Source organism: Clytia hemisphaerica, unplaced genomic scaffold (genome assembly GCF_902728285.1).
Source record: "Clytia hemisphaerica strain Z4C2 unplaced genomic scaffold, Clytia hemisphaerica genome assembly, whole genome shotgun sequence".
NCBI classification, from domain to species: Eukaryota; Metazoa; Cnidaria; class Hydrozoa; order Leptothecata; family Clytiidae; genus Clytia; species Clytia hemisphaerica.
The window spans coordinates 462,205-481,872 of record NW_027103334.1 but is presented as its reverse complement, the minus strand read 5'-3'; the positions used below and the strand labels follow the sequence as shown (position 1 = coordinate 481,872).

General features: G+C 34.8%; 3 protein-coding genes across 3 annotated transcripts in view; 1 reads left to right on the top strand and 2 right to left on the bottom strand.

The window, feature by feature from the left end:
• Positions 1-1,584: 1,584 nt before the first annotated feature.
• On the bottom strand, positions 1,585-4,690 carry LOC136816771 (calcium-transporting ATPase type 2C member 1-like). The gene is made up of 4 exons (XM_067073094.1): positions 4,539-4,690; positions 3,642-3,789; positions 2,989-3,084; positions 1,585-1,997 (listed from the first exon to the last, which is right to left on the bottom strand). Exons 1-4 carry the CDS (start codon positions 4,628-4,630, stop codon positions 1,731-1,733), a joined length of 603 nt encoding a protein of 200 aa, XP_066929195.1. The 5' UTR covers positions 4,631-4,690; the 3' UTR covers positions 1,585-1,730.
• A 1,314-nt stretch (positions 4,691-6,004) lies between these two features.
• Positions 6,005-19,668, bottom strand: part of LOC136816762 (calcium-transporting ATPase type 2C member 1-like) — a 55,111-nt gene continuing 41,447 nt past the window's right edge. Inside the window, exon 20 of the mRNA XM_067073080.1 lies at positions 6,005-6,135. Within this exon, the coding sequence (XP_066929181.1) occupies positions 6,039-6,135 (97 nt within the window). The 3' untranslated portion in view covers positions 6,005-6,038. The remainder of the gene's footprint in view (positions 6,136-19,668) is intronic.
• LOC136816750 (acid-sensing ion channel 4-like) lies at positions 7,244-10,140 on the top strand. The gene is made up of 2 exons (XM_067073070.1): positions 7,244-7,332; positions 7,582-10,140. The coding sequence occupies exons 1-2, from the start codon at positions 7,287-7,289 to the stop codon at positions 8,904-8,906; spliced, it is 1,371 nt and encodes a 456-aa protein (XP_066929171.1). The 5' UTR covers positions 7,244-7,286; the 3' UTR covers positions 8,907-10,140.

Sequence of the window (19,668 nt, the reverse complement as noted above, 5' to 3'; positions counted from 1 at the left end):
GCCGTGAAGGTTTTCTTTTTGCCGCGAGTGTTTTCTTTTTTGCCGTGGATTTTCTTTTTTGACGTGGCAGTTGTGGGCCACAGTACTTACTATTATATTGAAATAATTTCTGAAATAAATATTAAGATAAGACTGTTCTGAACAAAAGTGAAAGTATGTAATAATACATGTATTGTACATTTTCAAATGTCAACATTTCTAGAGATGATTATATTCACCAAAATATACAAGTAACAAAACAATCGTCAAGCGAAAAAAATTGTCTAAAGAAAATATATAATATCTACCTATTTACTTAAAATTGCTACTTTACCATGATTCTTTATAAAGGTCTTGAAATAAAAAAAAGTTACATAAATTTAATAGAAACATCTAGTGAGTGTTTTGAGATGAAAGTTATCTTATAATACTACGGCGATAAGACTAATTTCATTTGTTGGAAAGTTTTAAAACGTCCACAGTATGTAAGAATTTAGAGCTTGGTCTCAAGTGAGATTACTAGTGCCGCTGCCTGGGGTAAAGAATTGCTAAGAGAGGCGACAAACTGTAAGGGTATAAAATGTAAGGAAAGTTTTTGGACAAAGTTTGGCAAAAATCTATACCCCAATAAAGTGGACACGCTTTTTTTTTTATAAGAATACACTTTATAAGAATGTCCATGATGAAAATGGCCAAAAAATTAAGAATATGGTAAGAATATCACCATCATGGAATTTAGCAACCGAACCTAAGAATGCCATTTTTAATGCATTTTAACCTGTAGATTGCCAATTTCGATCTTAACCTAAGAATACCGTAAGAATATTTTTGGATGATTTTCGCCAAAAAGTTAAGAATATTCATGATGAAATGAAAAAACACCATTCTTATAAAAAAAAAAGCGTGTAAAGTACTTTTTAAGATAATACAAGCAAGAGATCAATCTTTTAATAACATTTTGCAAAATTTCTTATACACAGTTAAGGCCCGATTTTGAGACCTTAAACCTTTGTCCACACATACAGTCGCTTTCAAATCGAGTACCCGCCCGGGTTACCGATAATTTATGGTATGTGATCGGATATAACACAGAAAATAATCGAAGTGCAAATATTATGTGCTGAACAAAAATAACTAACAAATGCATTTCTAATATAACCGAAATATCAGAGGTGCAGTAGAGTTTGCATCCAGGGACTTGAAGGTGAATAACCACTACACTATTGCGCTTAAAAAGTGCACTGGTAAGGGTTTGCATAAGAGACGAAAGTTTTTTTTTGTCCCTTGAGGTATGAAAACCCGACAATAGTCTCTATAGCTCGAATTCCCATAACAAATTCAAGTTTCATATACTTTTTCGAGTTATGGAGACTTTACTGTAACTTCAATATTTCTCTATATCTCTAAATAATTCTCTGATTTACACATTGCATAAATCTATAATGTTTTTGTCTATTGATAGTTTTTATAAATATACACATATTTTTTTTAAGGCTTTGAAGAGCTTGCGTCAAAAACCTAAACCAGACACAATCAAAATTTTTGCTGAGATCAAATTCAGCGAAAACAGAGTTTTTAAAATTTGAATTTTGAGCAGAATTCCAGCAGTTATGAAATGTTTCTCTTTAAATAAAGTTTTGCGCGGTTGGTCACAAAAATCTTATAATTTTAGTACAAAAACTTTTTTTAAAATTCAAAAGAACATTTACAATATACTACAACGTTCAAACTGGTCTAAAATGAAGTAAACACTATACTATATCCAGCTTATATTTCCTATTACGAATTTCTAATCGTTGATAACGGCGTCGGAAAAATTTCCGTACTTCATCCAAGACCAAGACAGATGACGCCAATGCTATCAAAGTGCAAATATCGAAGAAACTCAACGCTTCAGTTTGGAATATAGCTTGCAATGGTGGACAATACACGACCAGACTTTGACCAATTAATGAACCAAAAACAGCATATAGAAACATCTTGTTGGTAAAAAAACCGATTTGAAATATTGATTTTGTCTGAAAGAAATAAATTGAAGAAAAATCCATTCTTTAAAGGTCTGTGAACACTTTAAAGCCATCGTATCACCAGATTAAACTATTCAAAACGAGCACACCCAAGTACTTTTACACCTAAGTACATCTACATAGGGTTTCTAATGGAAAACGAAATTTTGTAATTTAGCAAAACAGTAATTACTGTGAGTCATTCTTTTAAAGGGATAACCAGATAAATAAGTTTTACTGGCTACTTGCTTCAGGTATTCAAGATATTAAGGTTTGTAATCTTTAGTTTCTGCTTGAAAACAATAGAATTTCAACGTGAGGTAAGGTACGAAAATCTGAAATTTTAAATTGCCATCTCCTTCAGAATGTTTTGTCTTAAAAATTTTCGGTGGTCTTACTAGGGACCATGGAAGGAATCATTGAGCTATGAACTTTCAATTTTGGATATGGATAATTGGAAATGATGTGTAAAATTTTGGTTCGACCACCTGTCTAATTGGTATTTTACAGACCAGAATGTAAATTTTGGTAAAACCACATATTGACCAATTGGGTCGTTCGATTTGATTTAAATTTGTTTCTGAAGGCTGGTTTGTCAAATAAAAGCTATGTTTTGCTTTAGATAATACACCCCTGTCTCAGTGCCCCGGTGGAACCTTTTCCCTCAGTGGGGATAAAAATTTCTATCGAAATCCCAATGGGGATAGAAAATCTATTGTTTCCAGCTCAAAAATTCCAGTGGGGATGGTTTTGGAGTCCAATTTTTTCCATTCAATTTTCAATGGGGATAGAATCATAGGGCAATTTCCTAGTGGGGTTGAAAATGTAGGGTATTTTTTCCACCGGAGACGATTTTTTGGCCTATTTTTCCACCGGGGCAGGGGGTCCACCGGGTCTGTGACACAGGGGTGTGATAATGAAATAAAGCCTGTGAAAATATCAACACGAGCAATACTCTAAATTCAAGCAGTAACAAACATATTGGATTGAGAAAAATTCATACCTGAGACCTGCAACTCATTGCGTTGAACATATCGAAGAAAACAAAACACGTGAAAGTCATTGTGGTGTCACGTGGTGTCACTATATTATCCGCCATCTTGAAAGCAAATAGTTTATCATTGCATTAAAATAGGGATTATGGTAAGCTAACTTATCGTAATAATTGCATAACTTGCTAACGTAAAAGAAATTGCCTGTTTGATAGCATCATTTTTTGATTTCAATTGTCAATGGCTGACCGCCTTCTATGTATGAGTCATTGTTCTGTTTTATGTAACTCGCTAGTTATTCTAGTATCGCATACATTTTAAAGGAATTAGTGAAAAATCGTCAATACGACCTTAAGCAAGTAAGTAGGCTAAATGCTTCAATTTAAGCATTGTGCGTAAATGAATTGCAATCAGAAAGATATAGATGACAGAAGAGGTTAGAATTACAATTTGCCAGTCCAAGATAGGATAGAATTCACAATTCGCCAGAATTCGCCGGTCTAAAAATCCGGTTCACCGCCTCAAGTATAATCAATACAGGCTTGCTAATAATTCGCCGGCCTAGAATCTAGAATTCGCTAGAGTCTATTTTTCATTTGCCAGCCTATCAAAAACAAAGCAACCCCCTGGTGTTACAACCTTATTTTGACAACATTTGGTATACCTCTCTCCAGAAAATAAACAGCGTTCCGAGGACGATGAGAGTTGCTGACGTCAGCACTTGTAGTATGAGGTATGTGTTGATCATGGGGCTGCGGACACTTCTCGGCTTGCGTTTCATGATGTCGCTGTCCACTGGCTCCACACCAAGACTGGAAAATGAATTATGCGAATTAAGTTAGATTTCAACTGAAAACGGGAAGGGAAAAAGCAACCTTGATAAGAGAATATTCATAATAACCATACACAATTATACCCAGTACATTTTGCTATTCTTATTCCTTATTGGGTTTTGGACTTTAACTATTCCAGCAACCTTTGTGTAGATGTGTGAGATGTAATTACTGCAGTCCACAAGTACTACGAGGGAACCGATGTAAATTTTAACGCATGGCTTGTTGGCTGTTTTATGTTTTCGAAACTTTCAGGTTGTTTATAAAAAGACTACGCGCTATCTTTATTTAAGAACCGAAATAGACCTCAAAAGGTTAAAAAGAACTTAAAATCAGTAATTTGTCAAATCTGTATATTCTTGAGTTCGTAAACGCTCGTAGAGATTCAGGTAAGGCTAAGAAATAGAGCTTGTCCAGCCTCTGGCTGAAATAATGCTTAAAGGGGATATTATTTGAGCAAAATTTTCCCTGAGATGAAGAAGGTGGTATTGGGTAACTAATAAGGATTGGTTAGGAATAAGAAGCCAATTAATATGAGTAACTTCCGTTGATTTCCAAGGTAACGATTAAATATGGCAAATTGTTTTGGACTCTTGAATTAAAATAGATCAGGTTTAAAGCCGGAAAATTTTAAGTGTCATGTTTTTTAGCAAAATATCACACAATTCTTTCAAAACCGTCTGTCTAGAACTAGAAGGTTTAGTAGGGAATAAACGTAGATAACGAACCTTTGTGCAGGTGGTCCATCCATTATGATATTAATCCAAAGAATTTGCATGGCATTCAAAGGGTTGGGAAGTTTCATCAATGTTGAAATCATGATCAAAGAAATGGCAGCAATGCTCCTAAAAAGAAATTCAAAGGGTTGGGAAGTTTCATCAATATTGAAATCATGATCAAAGAAATGGCAGCAATGCTCCTAAAAAGAAATTCAAAGGATTGGGAAGTTTCATCAATATTGAAATCATGATCAAAGAAATGGCTGCAATGCTCCTAAAAAGAAATTCAAAGGGTTGGGAAGTTTCATCAATGTTGAAATCATGATCAAAGAAATGGCAGCAATGCTCCTAAAAAGAAATTCAAAGGGTTGGGAAGTTTCATCAATGTTGAAATCATGATCAAAGAAATGGCAGCAATGCTCTTAAAAAGAAATTCAAAGGATTGGGAAGTTTCATCAATATTGAAATCATGATCAAAGAAATGGCAGCAATGCTCCTAAAAAGAAATTCAAAGGATTGGGAAGTTTCATCAATGTTGAAATTATGATCAAAGAAATGGCAGCAATGCTCCTAAAAAGAAATTCAAAGGATTGGGAAGTTTCATCAATGTTGAAATCATGATCAAAGAAATGGCTGCAATGCTCCTAAAAAGAAATTCAAAGGGTTGGGAAGTTTCATCAATGTTGAAATCATGATCAAAGAAATGGCAGCAATGCTCCTAAAAAGAAATTCAAAGGGTTGGGAAGTTTCATCAATGTTGAAATCATGATCAAAGAAATGGCTGCAATGCTCCTAAAAAGAACTTCAAAGGGTTGGGAAGTTTCATCAATGTTGAAATCATGATCAAAGAAATGCCAGCAATGCTCCTAAAAAGAAATTCAAAGGATTGGGAAGTTTCATCAATGTTGAAATCATGATCAAAGAAATGGCTGCAATGCTCCTAAGAAGAAATTCAAAGGATTGGGAAATTTCATCAATATTGAAATCATGATCAAAGAAATGGCAGCAATGCTCCTAAAAAGAAATTCAAAGGGTTGGGAAGTTTCATCAATATTGAAATCATGATCAAAGAAATGGCAGCAATGCTCCTAAAAAGAAATTCAAAGGGTTGGGAAGTTTCATCAATATTGAAATCATGATCAAAGAAATGGCTGCAATGTTTTTAAAAAGAAATTCAAAGGGTTGGGAAGTTTCATCAATGTTGAAATCATGATCAAAGAAATGGCAGCAATGCTCCTAAAAAGAAATTCAAAGGGTTGGGAAGTTTCATCAATGTTGAAATCATGATCAAAGAAATGGCAGCAATGCTCCTAAAAAGAAATTCAAAGGATTGGGAAGTTTCATCAATGTTGAAATCATGATCAAAGAAATGGCAGCAATGCTCCTAAAAAGAACTTCAAAGGGTTGGGAAGTTTCATCAATGTTGAAATCATGATCAAAGAAATGGCTGCAATGCTCCTAAAAAGAACTTCAAAGGGTTGGGAAGTTTCATCAATGTTGAAATCATGATCAAAGAAATGGCAGCAATGCTCCTAAAAAGAAATTCAAAGGGTTGGGAAGTTTCATCAATGTTGAAATCATGATCAAAGAAATGGCAGCAATGCTCCTAAAAAGAAATTCCAAGGGTTGGGAAGTTTCATCAATATTGAAATCATGATCAAAGAAATGGCAGCAATGCTCCTAAAAAGAAATTCAAAGGGTTGGGAAGTTTCATCAATATTGAAATCACGATCAAAGAAATGGCAGCAATGCTCCTAAAAAGAAATTCAAAGGATTGGGAAGTTTCATCAATATTGAAATCATGATCAAAGAAATAGCTGCAATGCTCCTAAGAAGAAATTCAATGGGTTGGGAATTTCTGAATCTAAAGATTGAAAAAGGCTTATTGTTTTAACATTTATGGCAAGTGTTAAGTTCTAGTGGTACAAGCGTAAAGCCAAAACTTCAGATAAAACGGAGCAGCGGTTATGCAGAAAATGAGCATATTGGACCCAAACTGATATTTTGCACACTTCCTCATATGGTTAATATCTTTACGGTCAAAAGCTACAGTACACGTTTCTTTTATAAGAACAAGTCATATAAGAACATGAGGCTTCGATGGCCAAAATGTTAAGAACAAGTTAAGAACATTTTAAGGCTTCGCGGATTCGAAAACAGCCAATTTCTTAGGAAAATGGGGAAAGAACATATTAAGAACATTTTTAGGCTTGAAACTAAAAAAGTTAAGAACATCCGAAGGCTTCAAAATTTTTGGATGTTCTTATAAAAAAACGCGTAGTTCAACATCTTTTGAAGGATTAAAAACGATGCGTATTTGGATTTGTCAGAGAGATGTCACAAATCCTCAAAAACAATAATAGCGTACCGAAGAATTTTCTTGAAATTCTATCTAGCACAAATTGTGACATTTGTAAGAGTTTCACTGTAGGAAGCATCTATCTATAACCGGAGAACCTTACAGCGTATCTAAGGTAACAAAGAAAACATTGATAAAAAGCATAGAGGTGTATCATCGCTTCTTTCTGTACGCCCCACTGGTCAAAAAATCTTGAAAAAAAATTATTCGAAAACAAAAATTAATTTCCAAATAATTTTTTACACCCTAGTGACTTTGTAATAAAATATCAATTATTTACCTACTGTTATCAAACCTTACTTAAAGATTGAAAACGTCGGAAATACTTTATTTAAGGGAAATCGAGAGTAGAGAGAGCTGCAAGTTGAAGACAATCCAAGGAATAACTTTAGGCAAAAATGAGCGGTAGTATCGAAGAAAGAAACAGTCAAGAAAATGCAAAAAGTAAGTTCACTGAATTTTAAACACAACAAAGATTCAACGTATCAATCAATGGGCGCACAAAATTTTTGCGAACTTTTTTCAATTTTTTGTTACTTTCGCGAAAGTTTGTATATTTTGTACATTTTAACAATGTAATTCATAAAAGTTTATGTTTTTATGATTAAAAACTCTAGAATCTATAAAACTTCCATATTCTGCATTTCCGGAACCGAAAAAAGCATTGCTGTATCTTTAACCGTAATTTTTCAGGTAAATCGAAGCGGCTTCAAGAGAAACTGACGGATTATTCATCGTCGTTTACCATTCATGGTTTATCACGCACCATTCACACAGACTCACATATCGAACGTCTTTTTTGGATCATTTCTTTAATTACAGCAGTTAGTATGGCATTATTTTTGGTTCGTACACTAATGAGCAAATACTGGGATAAAGAAGTGTATTGGAGTAGCGAAATGAAAAGCGCTCCACAAAATACTTTTCCAGCTGTCACTTTTTGTCTTGACAAAATGAAATGGTCAAATACGTTTTGCCAAATTCCTGTGGACGACGGAAGACAACTCATTTTTGATAGTAAAGAAAAAACATGTCATAATCAATCTGGTTGGTGGACAGTACCTAAAGCGTTGGATAAAGACAATTTCTTAGACGAAATAGATGGGAAAATATCTACAAAATATTTCACCGTGTCTTGCTCCTTTGACTCGAGGTCATCAGAGTGCAATTCTAAAGATATGATAAAGAAATATTTCAAGTTAGCTCACGAAGATAACCAGTGTCTTACTTGGAACTACAACGGGACATTTGCCAACGCCAAAAATCGTGTAGAATTAACATTTGAAATATTAGAAGAACATGACACAAACAAACCTTATGTGGTTTATATCCACGACCATGAAGAGAGCCCGTTAACAATGGATGATTGGATTCCGATCTCAACAGCATTTGATACACAAATCATCTTAAAGAAAACCATCCAAAACCGTCAACAGAGACCTCCCCCAAACAGCTGTGAAAACCAATACTACAACAACAGCAAGAATATATTTCCAGGGAGATATACAGTCGAGGCATGCCAAGAAACATTCACCTGCAAAGAAGCGTTAAAACTTTGTGGAGAAGTTTTAGACTATTGCGAGGGCTATCTGCCACACGATCTTATAGAGGAGCATTGGATCGCAAATAGCAGTCTCAGTGAAATTCAACAATGCATGCTGGATAATTTTGAGGATGGTGTCTTCTTTGCACCAACTGGCCATTGTATACCACCTTGTAAAGCAACGTATTATGGATTTCAAACGATAATATCTAGCCCTGGGTACAACATACTAGCCTTGAAGTATTCTGATCGAAACACATACCAGTTACGCGAAGAGAAACTTGTTTACACTTGGGAAGATTTTTTATCAGGCACTGGTGGTATGATTGGTTTGTTTTGTGGATTTTCAATTCTGTCACTTGCCGAGCTTCTCGTTTATCTTGTATTAAAGTTGACTACCTTTTGTTTGAAAAAACGAATTTGTAACGAAAAACACGAACCAACTAGTCGAAGTCATAAAACTTCAAGCAACTGACCACGCGAAGAGTAATAAACTCATATCATAGACTTGGGAAAGTTGCAATGAAGGATTTCATAGAAACGAAAAAGTGTGGACATAAAGAGTAGGCGCGCCACTCACACCTCTACATTGCCATCAACTGTGTATCAAAAAGAACACTACAGACAAGCATACTTGTTTGAAAGGTAAAATATCATTATCCCGAACAAAGCTTCGAAGACGCTTGCTATAAAACTATCGCTGAACTGAATTGGAGACTTGAATGGTAGACAGGAATATTTGGAGGAATATGAATCAGGTCCGGGTTATCATCAATCCGTTCGTTGAAGTTCCCGGACATTTAAATTTAAATTTAAAAGCACAGAATTGGAGCACATTTTAAGAATAGTGAACATATTTGAAACAGGATTATTTAACTTTATATCTTAGCGTCCCAGACGGCACGCAACGTAAAAACAACATCCATGTGACATTCAGAACGTCAAAATAACGTTATTTGAACGTTAAAACAACGTTGTGTGCCAGCTGGGGTGACTGTCTTGAAACATCGCCACACTTTTAGAACCGGACTTTTCAAAAACCGGAAACTTTAAATCCAAGGATAGAATAATCATGGACCATTTTGATTTAGAGATATGGTTATGGTTATTTTTCAACCTGCGAACCAAAGGCGATCCAGAGGCTCCTCTTTAAATAGCCATCTACCAAAAAGTAGGGGAAGGAGAGAGAGTATCATTATGGAGTCTTTTGCATGACCGGTCAGGGATTGAAGCCGCAACAGATTTTTGTTTTTGTTTGTTATATATACTTTTTTTTATTTACTATATGTCTTTGTTTCAATAAAGAAAATAAAAAGCCACAACATTGCGCACCGTAGCCTAACGCTAAGCGAGCACCTCGCTAAAAACCGAGATTTTTCATCTCATTTCTTAGTGAGTTCCACTTTGACGATTTTCGAAAAATAGAAGCCTTTCAAGTGTTTTGACGCAAATTCGATTCTTTTGCTACTGCAGGAGCTTCGATAGTTAAAAGTGACGTCAAAAAATCGAATGTTTAGAGCCCGAAAACCCGGGCTCAAAACATTCGAAAACGTCGCAGCGTGGAATAGACGTTAATTACGTAAAAAAAACGCGGGTGACGTCTAGTATAGGCTACCTAACGTTCTACCTTTACACTACGGTAAACTTTTTTTTCTCTCCCTGAGACTTTAGGAAGGGAATTTTACTGCCCATTACAATTATGATATCCAATGATGAAATTTCTACAATATATTTGTATGTAGATTAACGATGAAAGGAAATTAAAAAAATCAGAAAAATATTTATTACATTTTAGCAGATAAATTATGAGTTTTGTTAGGTAAAAATTATTCATTTGATCAATTTCGTACTCCTTAGTATACCGTACCACCCTCTTCCTATCACCCCCTCAAAAGATGCTCCTCAGGAACAAATTTATGAGGCAATAAACAGAGGGTATTGTTCTGTCCAAGCTAACTTGAAAATCAGTTTTTTTTACAACCGGCTCTCTCGCTGTTCAGCAGAATTGGCTCTACGTCGATGAAAACCAAACAGCCTTTTGATCCAAGTTCTGAATTCCCGGATAAATTTATAATAAACGAACACGTTGACAGCATTGTTGATATATATCAAATTGTTGGAGATAAGGATAAGTACTTTAATGGTTAAGCTGTCAATTGTTAGACCATTTCGGACAGACTTCTTTTCGACAACAAGAGTGGCCCAGACAACAGAAATGAAAATTTTCGGACCAGCAACACAGATCAACATAAAAATGGTTAACCATCTCAAAGTTTGGACGGCAACTTCATTTCTCCTTCGTTGTCGATGCTGTTGTTGTGTGACATTCATATTACCCTCAGCTGCTGTAATTCTCAAATATTTTTTCACCTTCAAGTAGAACCACGCGTTACCAAAGATAGGAGCCACCACCAAGCTGAGAACACCAATGCTGTATGTTATCGAATTCACAACAGTTTCCAGATTCCGGTCTTTGATAAATAAGTCTGTTGGAAGAATTCCAAAGATGGCCAAAATGTAAAAAGCTGCAGTCATCAGATTGACTTTCCTTTTTGGGTTCTCATCTATCTGCAAAGGTCTGGTGATTTTGGAATATCGATCGTAAGCCATCACCAACAAAATTCCACCAGAAGCTGACATTCCCAAAAACATAATGAAATAGACGACATTAAAAATCCATTTCACGGTGCCAGGCATGTTTTCAATGACATTGTAATTGAAATATTGGTAAACATCCCATATCTCACCAAAAAGACATGCGATAAGATCCGCAATGGCTAAATGGACGATACACAAGTGATGAGATGAGATTTCTCTGAAGCCGTCCTTGGTGTTGAACATATCATGTTAACTGTCGCTCCGTCCCCAATATCCACCATTTTTAGTCACTGAATTTTTCGCCTGTAGCTAACTGTTATTTTTTTTTCCACTGCTAATAAATACCGCAAAACTTCATTACTCTTATATAGATCTCTATCACGGATGTCTAAACTAAAACACTAGATGGAGGTACTTACCAAACTAAGTCACCGAGAAAATCCAAAGTAGAAATGACGTCAGAATTTAAATAATCGCACAAGTGAAATTAGGATATTACTTAATTTAAAGATGGCGCATATTGTTGTTCAACAAAAAATATCGAAACTTCATTCATTTTTTTTAGAGATCTGTGTCCTCTTTGAGGCAACTTCTAAAATTAGCAAAAACGAACCGAAAAAATCAAGGTGTAAATGGGTTGGTTCGCATATGACAAATCATTAAAAATTAAGTATTCTATCTATAAACTAACATTGATAAGTCCCGAGAAATTAATTACGGGAGTATTTTTAGGAGAAATTTTTAAGAGACGAATATAGTGGAAAGGCGTTGTTCATTCAGATGTCATTTGACCTATAAAAACTAATACCGAATTTCTAAAAGTAAGTAACATACTATTTCATTTAACAACAAGTTATATAAACCGTTGTTGGAAAGATATTTTCTAAGCCCTTTATTTTCAAAAAAAATTTAGTACTGATACTTTGAACCTTGATTTGATAAAAATCTTGTTTCTAATGGATTTAGTGACTCAGTGAAAAGAAGCTAGATGCTGAATGGACCTACCTGATGATGAAAGTTAAATAGCAATAAGGAGAAAAATTGAAACAATCAGTCAGAAAAAATAGCGTTTAGCGAAAATGCATAACGCATTAAATTTCATCATTGATTGTTGATGGGGGAGAGGGAAAAATAAATAGAACGGTTGCAAAAATCAGTTTTTTATTGACAATTGAATCATGTTTGATGGTGAGCATTGTTACCAATGATGTTTTTGTGCGAGGAAAAAAAAACGGAAATATTAAAAAAAAAGTCCACGCACGCACGCACGCAACCCACGCAATTTAGCAGACTCGATTTTTATCCAACAAAATAGGATAACAGGTGTAAAAGCTTTTAGCAAAAAGTGCGGCTTTAGCCCTCTCTGACGTTTTGAAAGCAGGATCCTTTTATCAAGTACGTATATGAAAATAATGGTTTATAGCCCGATCGTAGTAAAAATCCAATAAAATAACATAAAAATTTTAGCACTATTTTCATTTGAAAAAAAAAGGGTTTAGTTAGATCAGTCGAAACAGTCTTCAGCTTGTTAAACGCTTCTTTTTATAAGAACGAGAAAAATTGACGCTGTTCTGTTCTTATTTTTTTTCTCGTTATTTTCAGGCTCTGATGCTCATAATACGCTTACTATTGATTTATTGGCTTGGAATCAGAATTTTCTTTGTCATTGCTGATAACAAGACTGGTATTGTTAATTCCGCATAGCGAAAGTATTACGATAGCCTTTCTTATGTTCGTGATTGAATGAAAAATATTTCTATCTTCAAAGAAGGGTGTGAGAATTAGATAAGGGATGTCAATAAAAGACTCAGTAGAGTGTATTAAAACCAAAATTTTGAAAGCAAAAATATATTGTTCTTGCAAACTGTGTTCAATAGTTTAATGATTTTAATATTTTAATTTTGATAATATTATTTACTATTCAGTAAATATTAGATTATCATGTTGGTTTTAATTAGTCTTTTTGTACTATTTTTGTTTCGTACCAACGATAAATAAAGAATAAATAAAAAAAATATTTTAACATTGGATTGACACGGATGGGGAGCAAGATTGGTCAGAAAAAGGAAAAGAAAAACATTTTTTTGCTTATATCAGCATAATATAACAATAGCAAGACACTGTCCTGATATGAAATATGTGTCTGATATTAAACGGAAACACTTATGTAAAAAAAAAACCTTAAGGTTCAATCAGTTTAATTAAAGATCGATGAAGTTTGATTGAAGCTCGTTTAGTTCAATTTATTACATCATCGCCCACTCTTTTTATATCCCAATGGCGTATGGCCCATGATTAATCTTAAAGGGTTGACTAATATCTATCCCATCGGAAAGGGAAAAGCTAGAGTTTTTTTACAGAACTCATTGTACACCAGCAGAACTTCATCGAGAAAAAACTGTTATCGGACTAAATGCAAACTAATCAAAAAGTTTTTGTAAAGTTCGATACCGTAATTTGGTCTTATTGACATCCCTCATTTAATTCTGACACTTTTCTTTGGAGATGAAAATAATATGAAAGTTGGAATCACTATTGAAAAAGAATTTTTCCTCCAGCAAAGAGAATAGTTTCAATCTTTATAAATATATTAAGCTTCAGTAGAAAAGGGTTGTCCGAATTTGACGAGGGATGTTTTTGTAATCGAACAGTTATCGTTCCAGTTTGATAATGAAAATCGCTTTGATAGGGTTTGGTTGGCACAGCCTGATCTCTGCTGACATATCGAGCGAAATATTCAAACATAATACACCTTTTAGCAGTCTCGCTATATCCACGGCGCTAGGTAAAAATGCGCACTTTAGTAATGTGGAAGTTTGGTCTATTATTTTTTTTTTATTATTATTTTTTTTATTCAAAACTTTTTTTTATTCTCTTATTTTAAAAACAATACCTTTAATTGAACTCAAAGAACCACAATCAATTTTTATCAAACTATCATCAAACTTTGTGAAAGTTTCTTGTTTCCCAGGTGTTTGATTGGGGTGGGAATGGAACATGTATTGTTCAAATTGGTTCAAATTGGTTCCATGTAATAAGTTCGATAAGTTCGATAATTGAGCTGTTCGATTGACACCGCCTGGGACATAACAACCATCTGTATGGCTCGAACTTTTCTAGCATCTAGGTCACTTAGCAATTTTGAACTTGAAAGTCCCGAACATAATCTAAAATTTTGTGGCCCAGTGTCTTACTTGGAACTAGAACGGGACATTTGCCAACGCCAAAAATCGTGTAGAATTAACATTTGAAATATTAGAAGAACATGGCATAAACAAACCTTATGTGGTTTATATCCACGACCATGAAGAGAGCCCATTAACAATGGATGATTGGATTCCAATCTCAACAGCATTTGATACACAAATCATCTTAAAGAAAACCATCCAAAACCGCCAACAGAGAGCTCTCCCAAACAGCTGTGAAAACCAATACTACAACAACAGCAAGAATATATTTCCAGGGAGATATACAGTCGAGGCATGCCAAGAAACATTTACCTGCAAAGAAGCGTTAAAACTTTGTGGAGAAGTTTTAGACTATTGCGAGGGCTATCTGCCACACGATCTTATAGAGGAGCATTGGATCGCAAATAGCAGTCTCAGTGAGATTCAACAATGCATGCTGGATAATTTTGAGGATGGTGGCTTCTTTGCACCAACTGGCCATTGTATACCACCTTGTAAAGCAACGCATTATGGATTTCAAACGATAGTAACTAGCCCTGGGTATAACATACTAGCCTTGAAGTATTCTGATCGAAACACGTACGAGTTACGCGAAGAGAAACTTGTTTACACTTGGGAAGATTTTTTATCAGGCACTGGTGGTATGATTGGTTTGTTTTGTGGGTTTTCAATTCTGTCGCTTGCCGAGCTCCTCGTCCACCTTTTGTTTGAAAAAACGAATTTGTAACGAAAAACACGAACCGACTAGTAGAAGTCATAAAACTTCAAGCAATTGACTACGCAAAAAGTAACCAACTCATATCATAAACTTGGGAAAAGTTGTAAAGAAGGTAAAATATTATTATCCCGAACAAAGCTTCGAAGACGCTTGCTATAAAACTATCGCTGAACTGAATTGGAGACTTGAATGGTAGACAGGAATATTTGGAGGGATATGAATCAGGTCCGGGTTATCATCAATCCGTTCGTTGAAGTTCCCGGACATTTAAATTTAAATTTAAAAGCACAGAATTGGAGCACATTGTAAGAATAGTTAACATATTTGAAACAGGTCTAATTAACTTTATATCTTAGCGTGACTGTCTTGGAACATCGCCACACTTTTAGAACCGGACTTTTCAAAAACCGGAAACTTAAAATAAAAGGAAACCAATCAAAAAATATCCAAGGATAGAAAAATTATAGACCATTTTGATTTAAAGATATGGTTATGGTTATTTTTCAACCTGCGACCCAAAGGAGATCCGGAGACTCCTCTTTAAATAGCCATCTACCAAAAAGTAGGGGAAGAAGATAGATTTCATAGAGTACTCCATTTACCTATAAGTGTTCAATTCAATTGCTTAGCATTAACTTTTACCCCGCCGGCGATTGCCGAGGCCGTAAATATACGTAATTTGTGCGGTTTTAAGAAAAACCGCCCAAACACCTTAAAACGCCTTTAAATCCCGGGAAATGTCTTATATGACGGAGAGAAAATGTAAACAAACTATTTTTAATAGTTTGAAACCACCCACTTTCGATTTTAATTGTCAAAACAAACTGAGAAATCAGGCAAAATATTCTTTGGGAAAAAAAGAGCACATGGACTGATGTAACTAACTTTTTATGTTTATTTAGTGGAAAATGGTTTGTTTTATTGGTTGGAAATGTTATGTATTGCTTGTTTGAGGTAAGTTTCTGCCTTCTTATTCTTTAGTATGACGGTACACCAATGGTGAGCACTGGAAGCTTGGCGACAGTCTTCGACCGTCACAAAAACCTAAGTTAAGGCTTATGATAAGGCTCCAAAAAGTTTTAAAGTGTATATATTATGTTATCTCTATTGCTTTCATGCTAGTTGATGATAAGAAAGTCAATTTTAGTGATATTTTCCACAAAAATTACCTCAAGGAACCTCTGTCCTACGTGTTTCTGATTTACGTGGAAATTTTCTCGAAAACCAAGGTTTTCTAAAAATAAATTCGGCCTTTTCTAGTAAACGTATGATTGTGTTTTTTTAGCTAGCAGTTGGAAATATATAGGTGGAAACAATAGGCCAGAAAATTATGGTATCGCAAATTTTATCCCCACTTTCTTTTTAACCTAAACTTAAAATTTTGAAAAAAATATGACAAGTTGAATTTTGAAAATTTTTCAACCCTAAGGCTACTGTGTCACCATTGATATAGCAAAATCCTTTAGTTTAACATTTTTGGAAAGCAGGATAGTTGGGCTTTCCAGAATGGGCTTACTGATTTAGTAGATCAAAAGTTATGACAAAAAGCTTAAAACTGTCATTTCGGCAAAAAACACAAGCCGTGCTGGGGGTGAAACTTCCGGAGAGAAGGCGTTGTAAATGTTAAGCAGAGAGGCATCAAGTATCATTGTGGAGTCTTTTGCATGGCCAGCCAGGGATTGAAGCCGCAACAGATTTTAGTTTTAGTTTTTGTTTGTTATATATCATTTTTTTATTTACTAATATATGTTCTTTGTTTCAATAAAGAAAAAAAAAGCCTTAAAGCCTGCTGTCCACTAGTGCTATTTTTAGTTATCGCGAAATGTTATCGCGAAACCTTATCGCATGTCTGAAGTTATTTTTAGATTTTACATGTCCACTATAAAACAGTGTAATCGCGAAATAAAAATTATTTCCTCAAAACTTCAAGATGAGAGAGGAGGAAGAGCTACAGTTGGTGCTTCTTTCTTGCTTGCTTTTAAAACATAGGCAACGGAAGTCAGCAAAAGTGAAGAAGAAACGTAAAGTCTGGGTAAAGGAAATCTTTACAATATCGGCATAAAGTAAAATAAATCGTCTGATAAAAACCAGGGAAATCGGTGGATTATATTCTTACCTTCTTCCATTACAAGATATTTTTCGATTTCACTCCAACATTTCTGCTTCAATGGTTTATTTTTGTGGTCGGGACGCGACTTGTCATACAAACATTTGTAATTTCTGACGGCTTCAGATAGTTTTTCATCTTCTTCTAAATTATTTTTCCCTCTTGGCATGTTGACTCAAAATACAATCACACAAGACCACACACCAAAAGTCAAAAATGCTCTCATGATATGAAGATGTTCTTATCGCAAAATGAATTTCTCTCATTTTTTCTTCCCTCGCGTGTAATTTGATCTTATGTAAACATTGAAATAAAAGAAATGCAGGTGGTTCTATTGTTAAAAACTATCGCGAAACGTTTGTTTCGCGATTGGATAAAAATCTTGAGTGAAAACTTTTTCACTCCCTATCGCAAAATAAAATAACGCGATACACAGGTTTATTTCGCGATAGACAGTGTTATTTATAGTTCATCGTTTTGCGATAGCTAAAAATAGCCTAGTGGACAGCAGGCTTAACATTGCGCACCGTAGCCTAAAGCTCTACCTTTACACTGTGGTAAGCTTTTTTTTTTCCCTGAGACTTTAGGAAGGGAATTTTACTGCCCATTGCAATTATGATATCCAATGATGAAATTTCTACAATATATTTGTATAAAACCCAGATTAACGATGAAAGCAAATGAAAAAATCAGAAAAATATTAATTACATTTTAGCATATAAATTATGAGCTTTGTTAGGCAAAGTAAAAATCGTCTGAACAATATACTACTCCTTATAGTATACCGTACCACCCTCTTCCTATCACCCCCTCAAAAGATGCCCCTCAGGAACAAATTTATGAGGCAATAAACAGAGGGTATTGTTCTGTCCAAGCTAACTTGAAAATCAGTTTTTTTTACAACCGGCTCTCTCGCTGTTCAGTAGAATTGGCTCTACGTCGATGAAAACCAAACAGCCTTTTGATCCAAGTTCTGAATTCCCGGATAAATTTATAATAAACAAACACGTTGACAGCATTGTTGATATATATCAAATTGTTGGAGATAAGGTTAAGTACTTTAATGGTTAAGCTGTCCATTGTTAGAACATTTCGGACATAATTCTTTTCGGCAACAAGAGTGGCCCAGACAACAGAAATGAAAATTTTGGGACCAGCAATACAGATCAACATAAAAATGGTTAACCATCTCAAAGTTTGGACGACCACTTCATTTCTTCTTCGTTGTCGGTGCTGTTGTTGTGTGACATTCATATTACCCTCAGCTGCTGTAATTCTCAAATATCTTTTCACCTTCAAGTAGAACCACACGTTACCAAAGATAGGAGCCACCACCAAGCTGAGAACACCAATGCTGTATGTTATCGAATTCACAACAGTTTCCAGATTCCGGTCTTTGATAAATAAGTCTGTTGGAACAATCCCAAAGATGGCCAATATGTAAAAAGCTGCAGTCATCAGATTGACTTTCCTTTTTGGGTTCTCATCTATCTGCAAAGGTCTGGTGATTTTGGAATATCGATCGTAGGCCATCACCAACAAAATTCCACCAGAAGCTGACATTCCCAAAAACTTAATGAAATAGACGACATTAAAAATCCATTTCATGGTGCCAGGCATGTTTTCAATGACATTGTAATTGAAATATTGATAAACATCCCATATCTCACCAAAAAGACATGCAATAAGATCCGCAATGGCTAAATGGACGATACACAAGTGATGAGATGAGATTTCTCTGAAGCCGTCCTTGGTAAAGAATTTGAGAATCAGCAAGTTTCCAGGAATACCACACAACGCGTTAAGCGTTGAACATATCATGTTAACTGTCGCTCTGTCCCCAATATCCGCCATTTTCAGTCACTGAATTTTTCGCCTGTAGCTAACTGTTATTTTTTTTCCACTGCTAATAAATACCGCAAAACTTCATTACTCTTATATAGATCTCTATCACGGATGTCTAAACTAAAACACTAGATGGAGGTACTTACCAAACTAAGTCACCGAGAAAATTCAAAGTAGAAATGACGTCAGAATTTAAATAATCGCACAAGTGAAATTAGGATATTACTTAATTTAAATATGGCGCATATTGTTGTTCAACAAAAAATATCGAAACTTCATTCATTTTTTTTAGAGATCTGTGTCCTCTTTGAACAACGATCCGAAAAAATCAAGGTGTAAATGGGTTGGTTCGCATATGTATGAGAAATCATCAAAAATAAAGTATTCTATCTATAAACTAACATTGATAAGTCCCGAGAAATTAATCACGGGAGTATTTTTAGGAGAAATTTTTAAGAGACGAATATAGTGGAAAAGCGTTGTTCATTCAGATGTCATTTGACCTATAAAAACCTCATGTTTTATGGGGCCTGTCTAAAAAAACTAATACCGAATTTCTAAAATTTCCCAAGTAACATACTATTTCATTTAACAACAAGTTATATAAACCGTTGTTGGAAAGATATTTTCTAAGCCCTTTATTTTCAAGAAAAAATTAGTACTAATACTTTGAACCTTGATTTGATAAAAATCTTGTTTCTTATGGATTTAGTGACTCAGTGAAAAGCAGCTAGATGTTGAATGGACCTACCTGATGATGAAAGTTAAATAGCAATAAGGA

Bases quoted from the DNA above. Each gene is read 5' to 3' on its own strand.
- LOC136816750 (XM_067073070.1), top strand. From the start codon at position 7,287: ATGAGCGGTAGTATCGAAGAAAGAAACAGTCAAGAAAATGCAAAAA. The intron at 7,333-7,581 runs GTAAGTTCACTG...GTAATTTTTCAG, and splicing joins CAGTCAAGAAAATGCAAAAA to GTAAATCGAAGCGGCTTCAA.
- LOC136816771 (XM_067073094.1), bottom strand. From the start codon at position 4,630: ATGATTTCAACATTGATGAAACTTCCCAACCCTTTGAATGCCATGCAA. The intron at 3,790-4,538 runs GTTCGTTATCTA...TTCATTTTCCAG, and splicing joins GATGGACCACCTGCACAAAG to TCTTGGTGTGGAGCCAGTGG. The intron at 3,085-3,641 runs GTATACCAAATG...TTTGCTTTCAAG, and splicing joins TGTTTATTTTCTGGAGAGAG to ATGGCGGATAATATAGTGAC.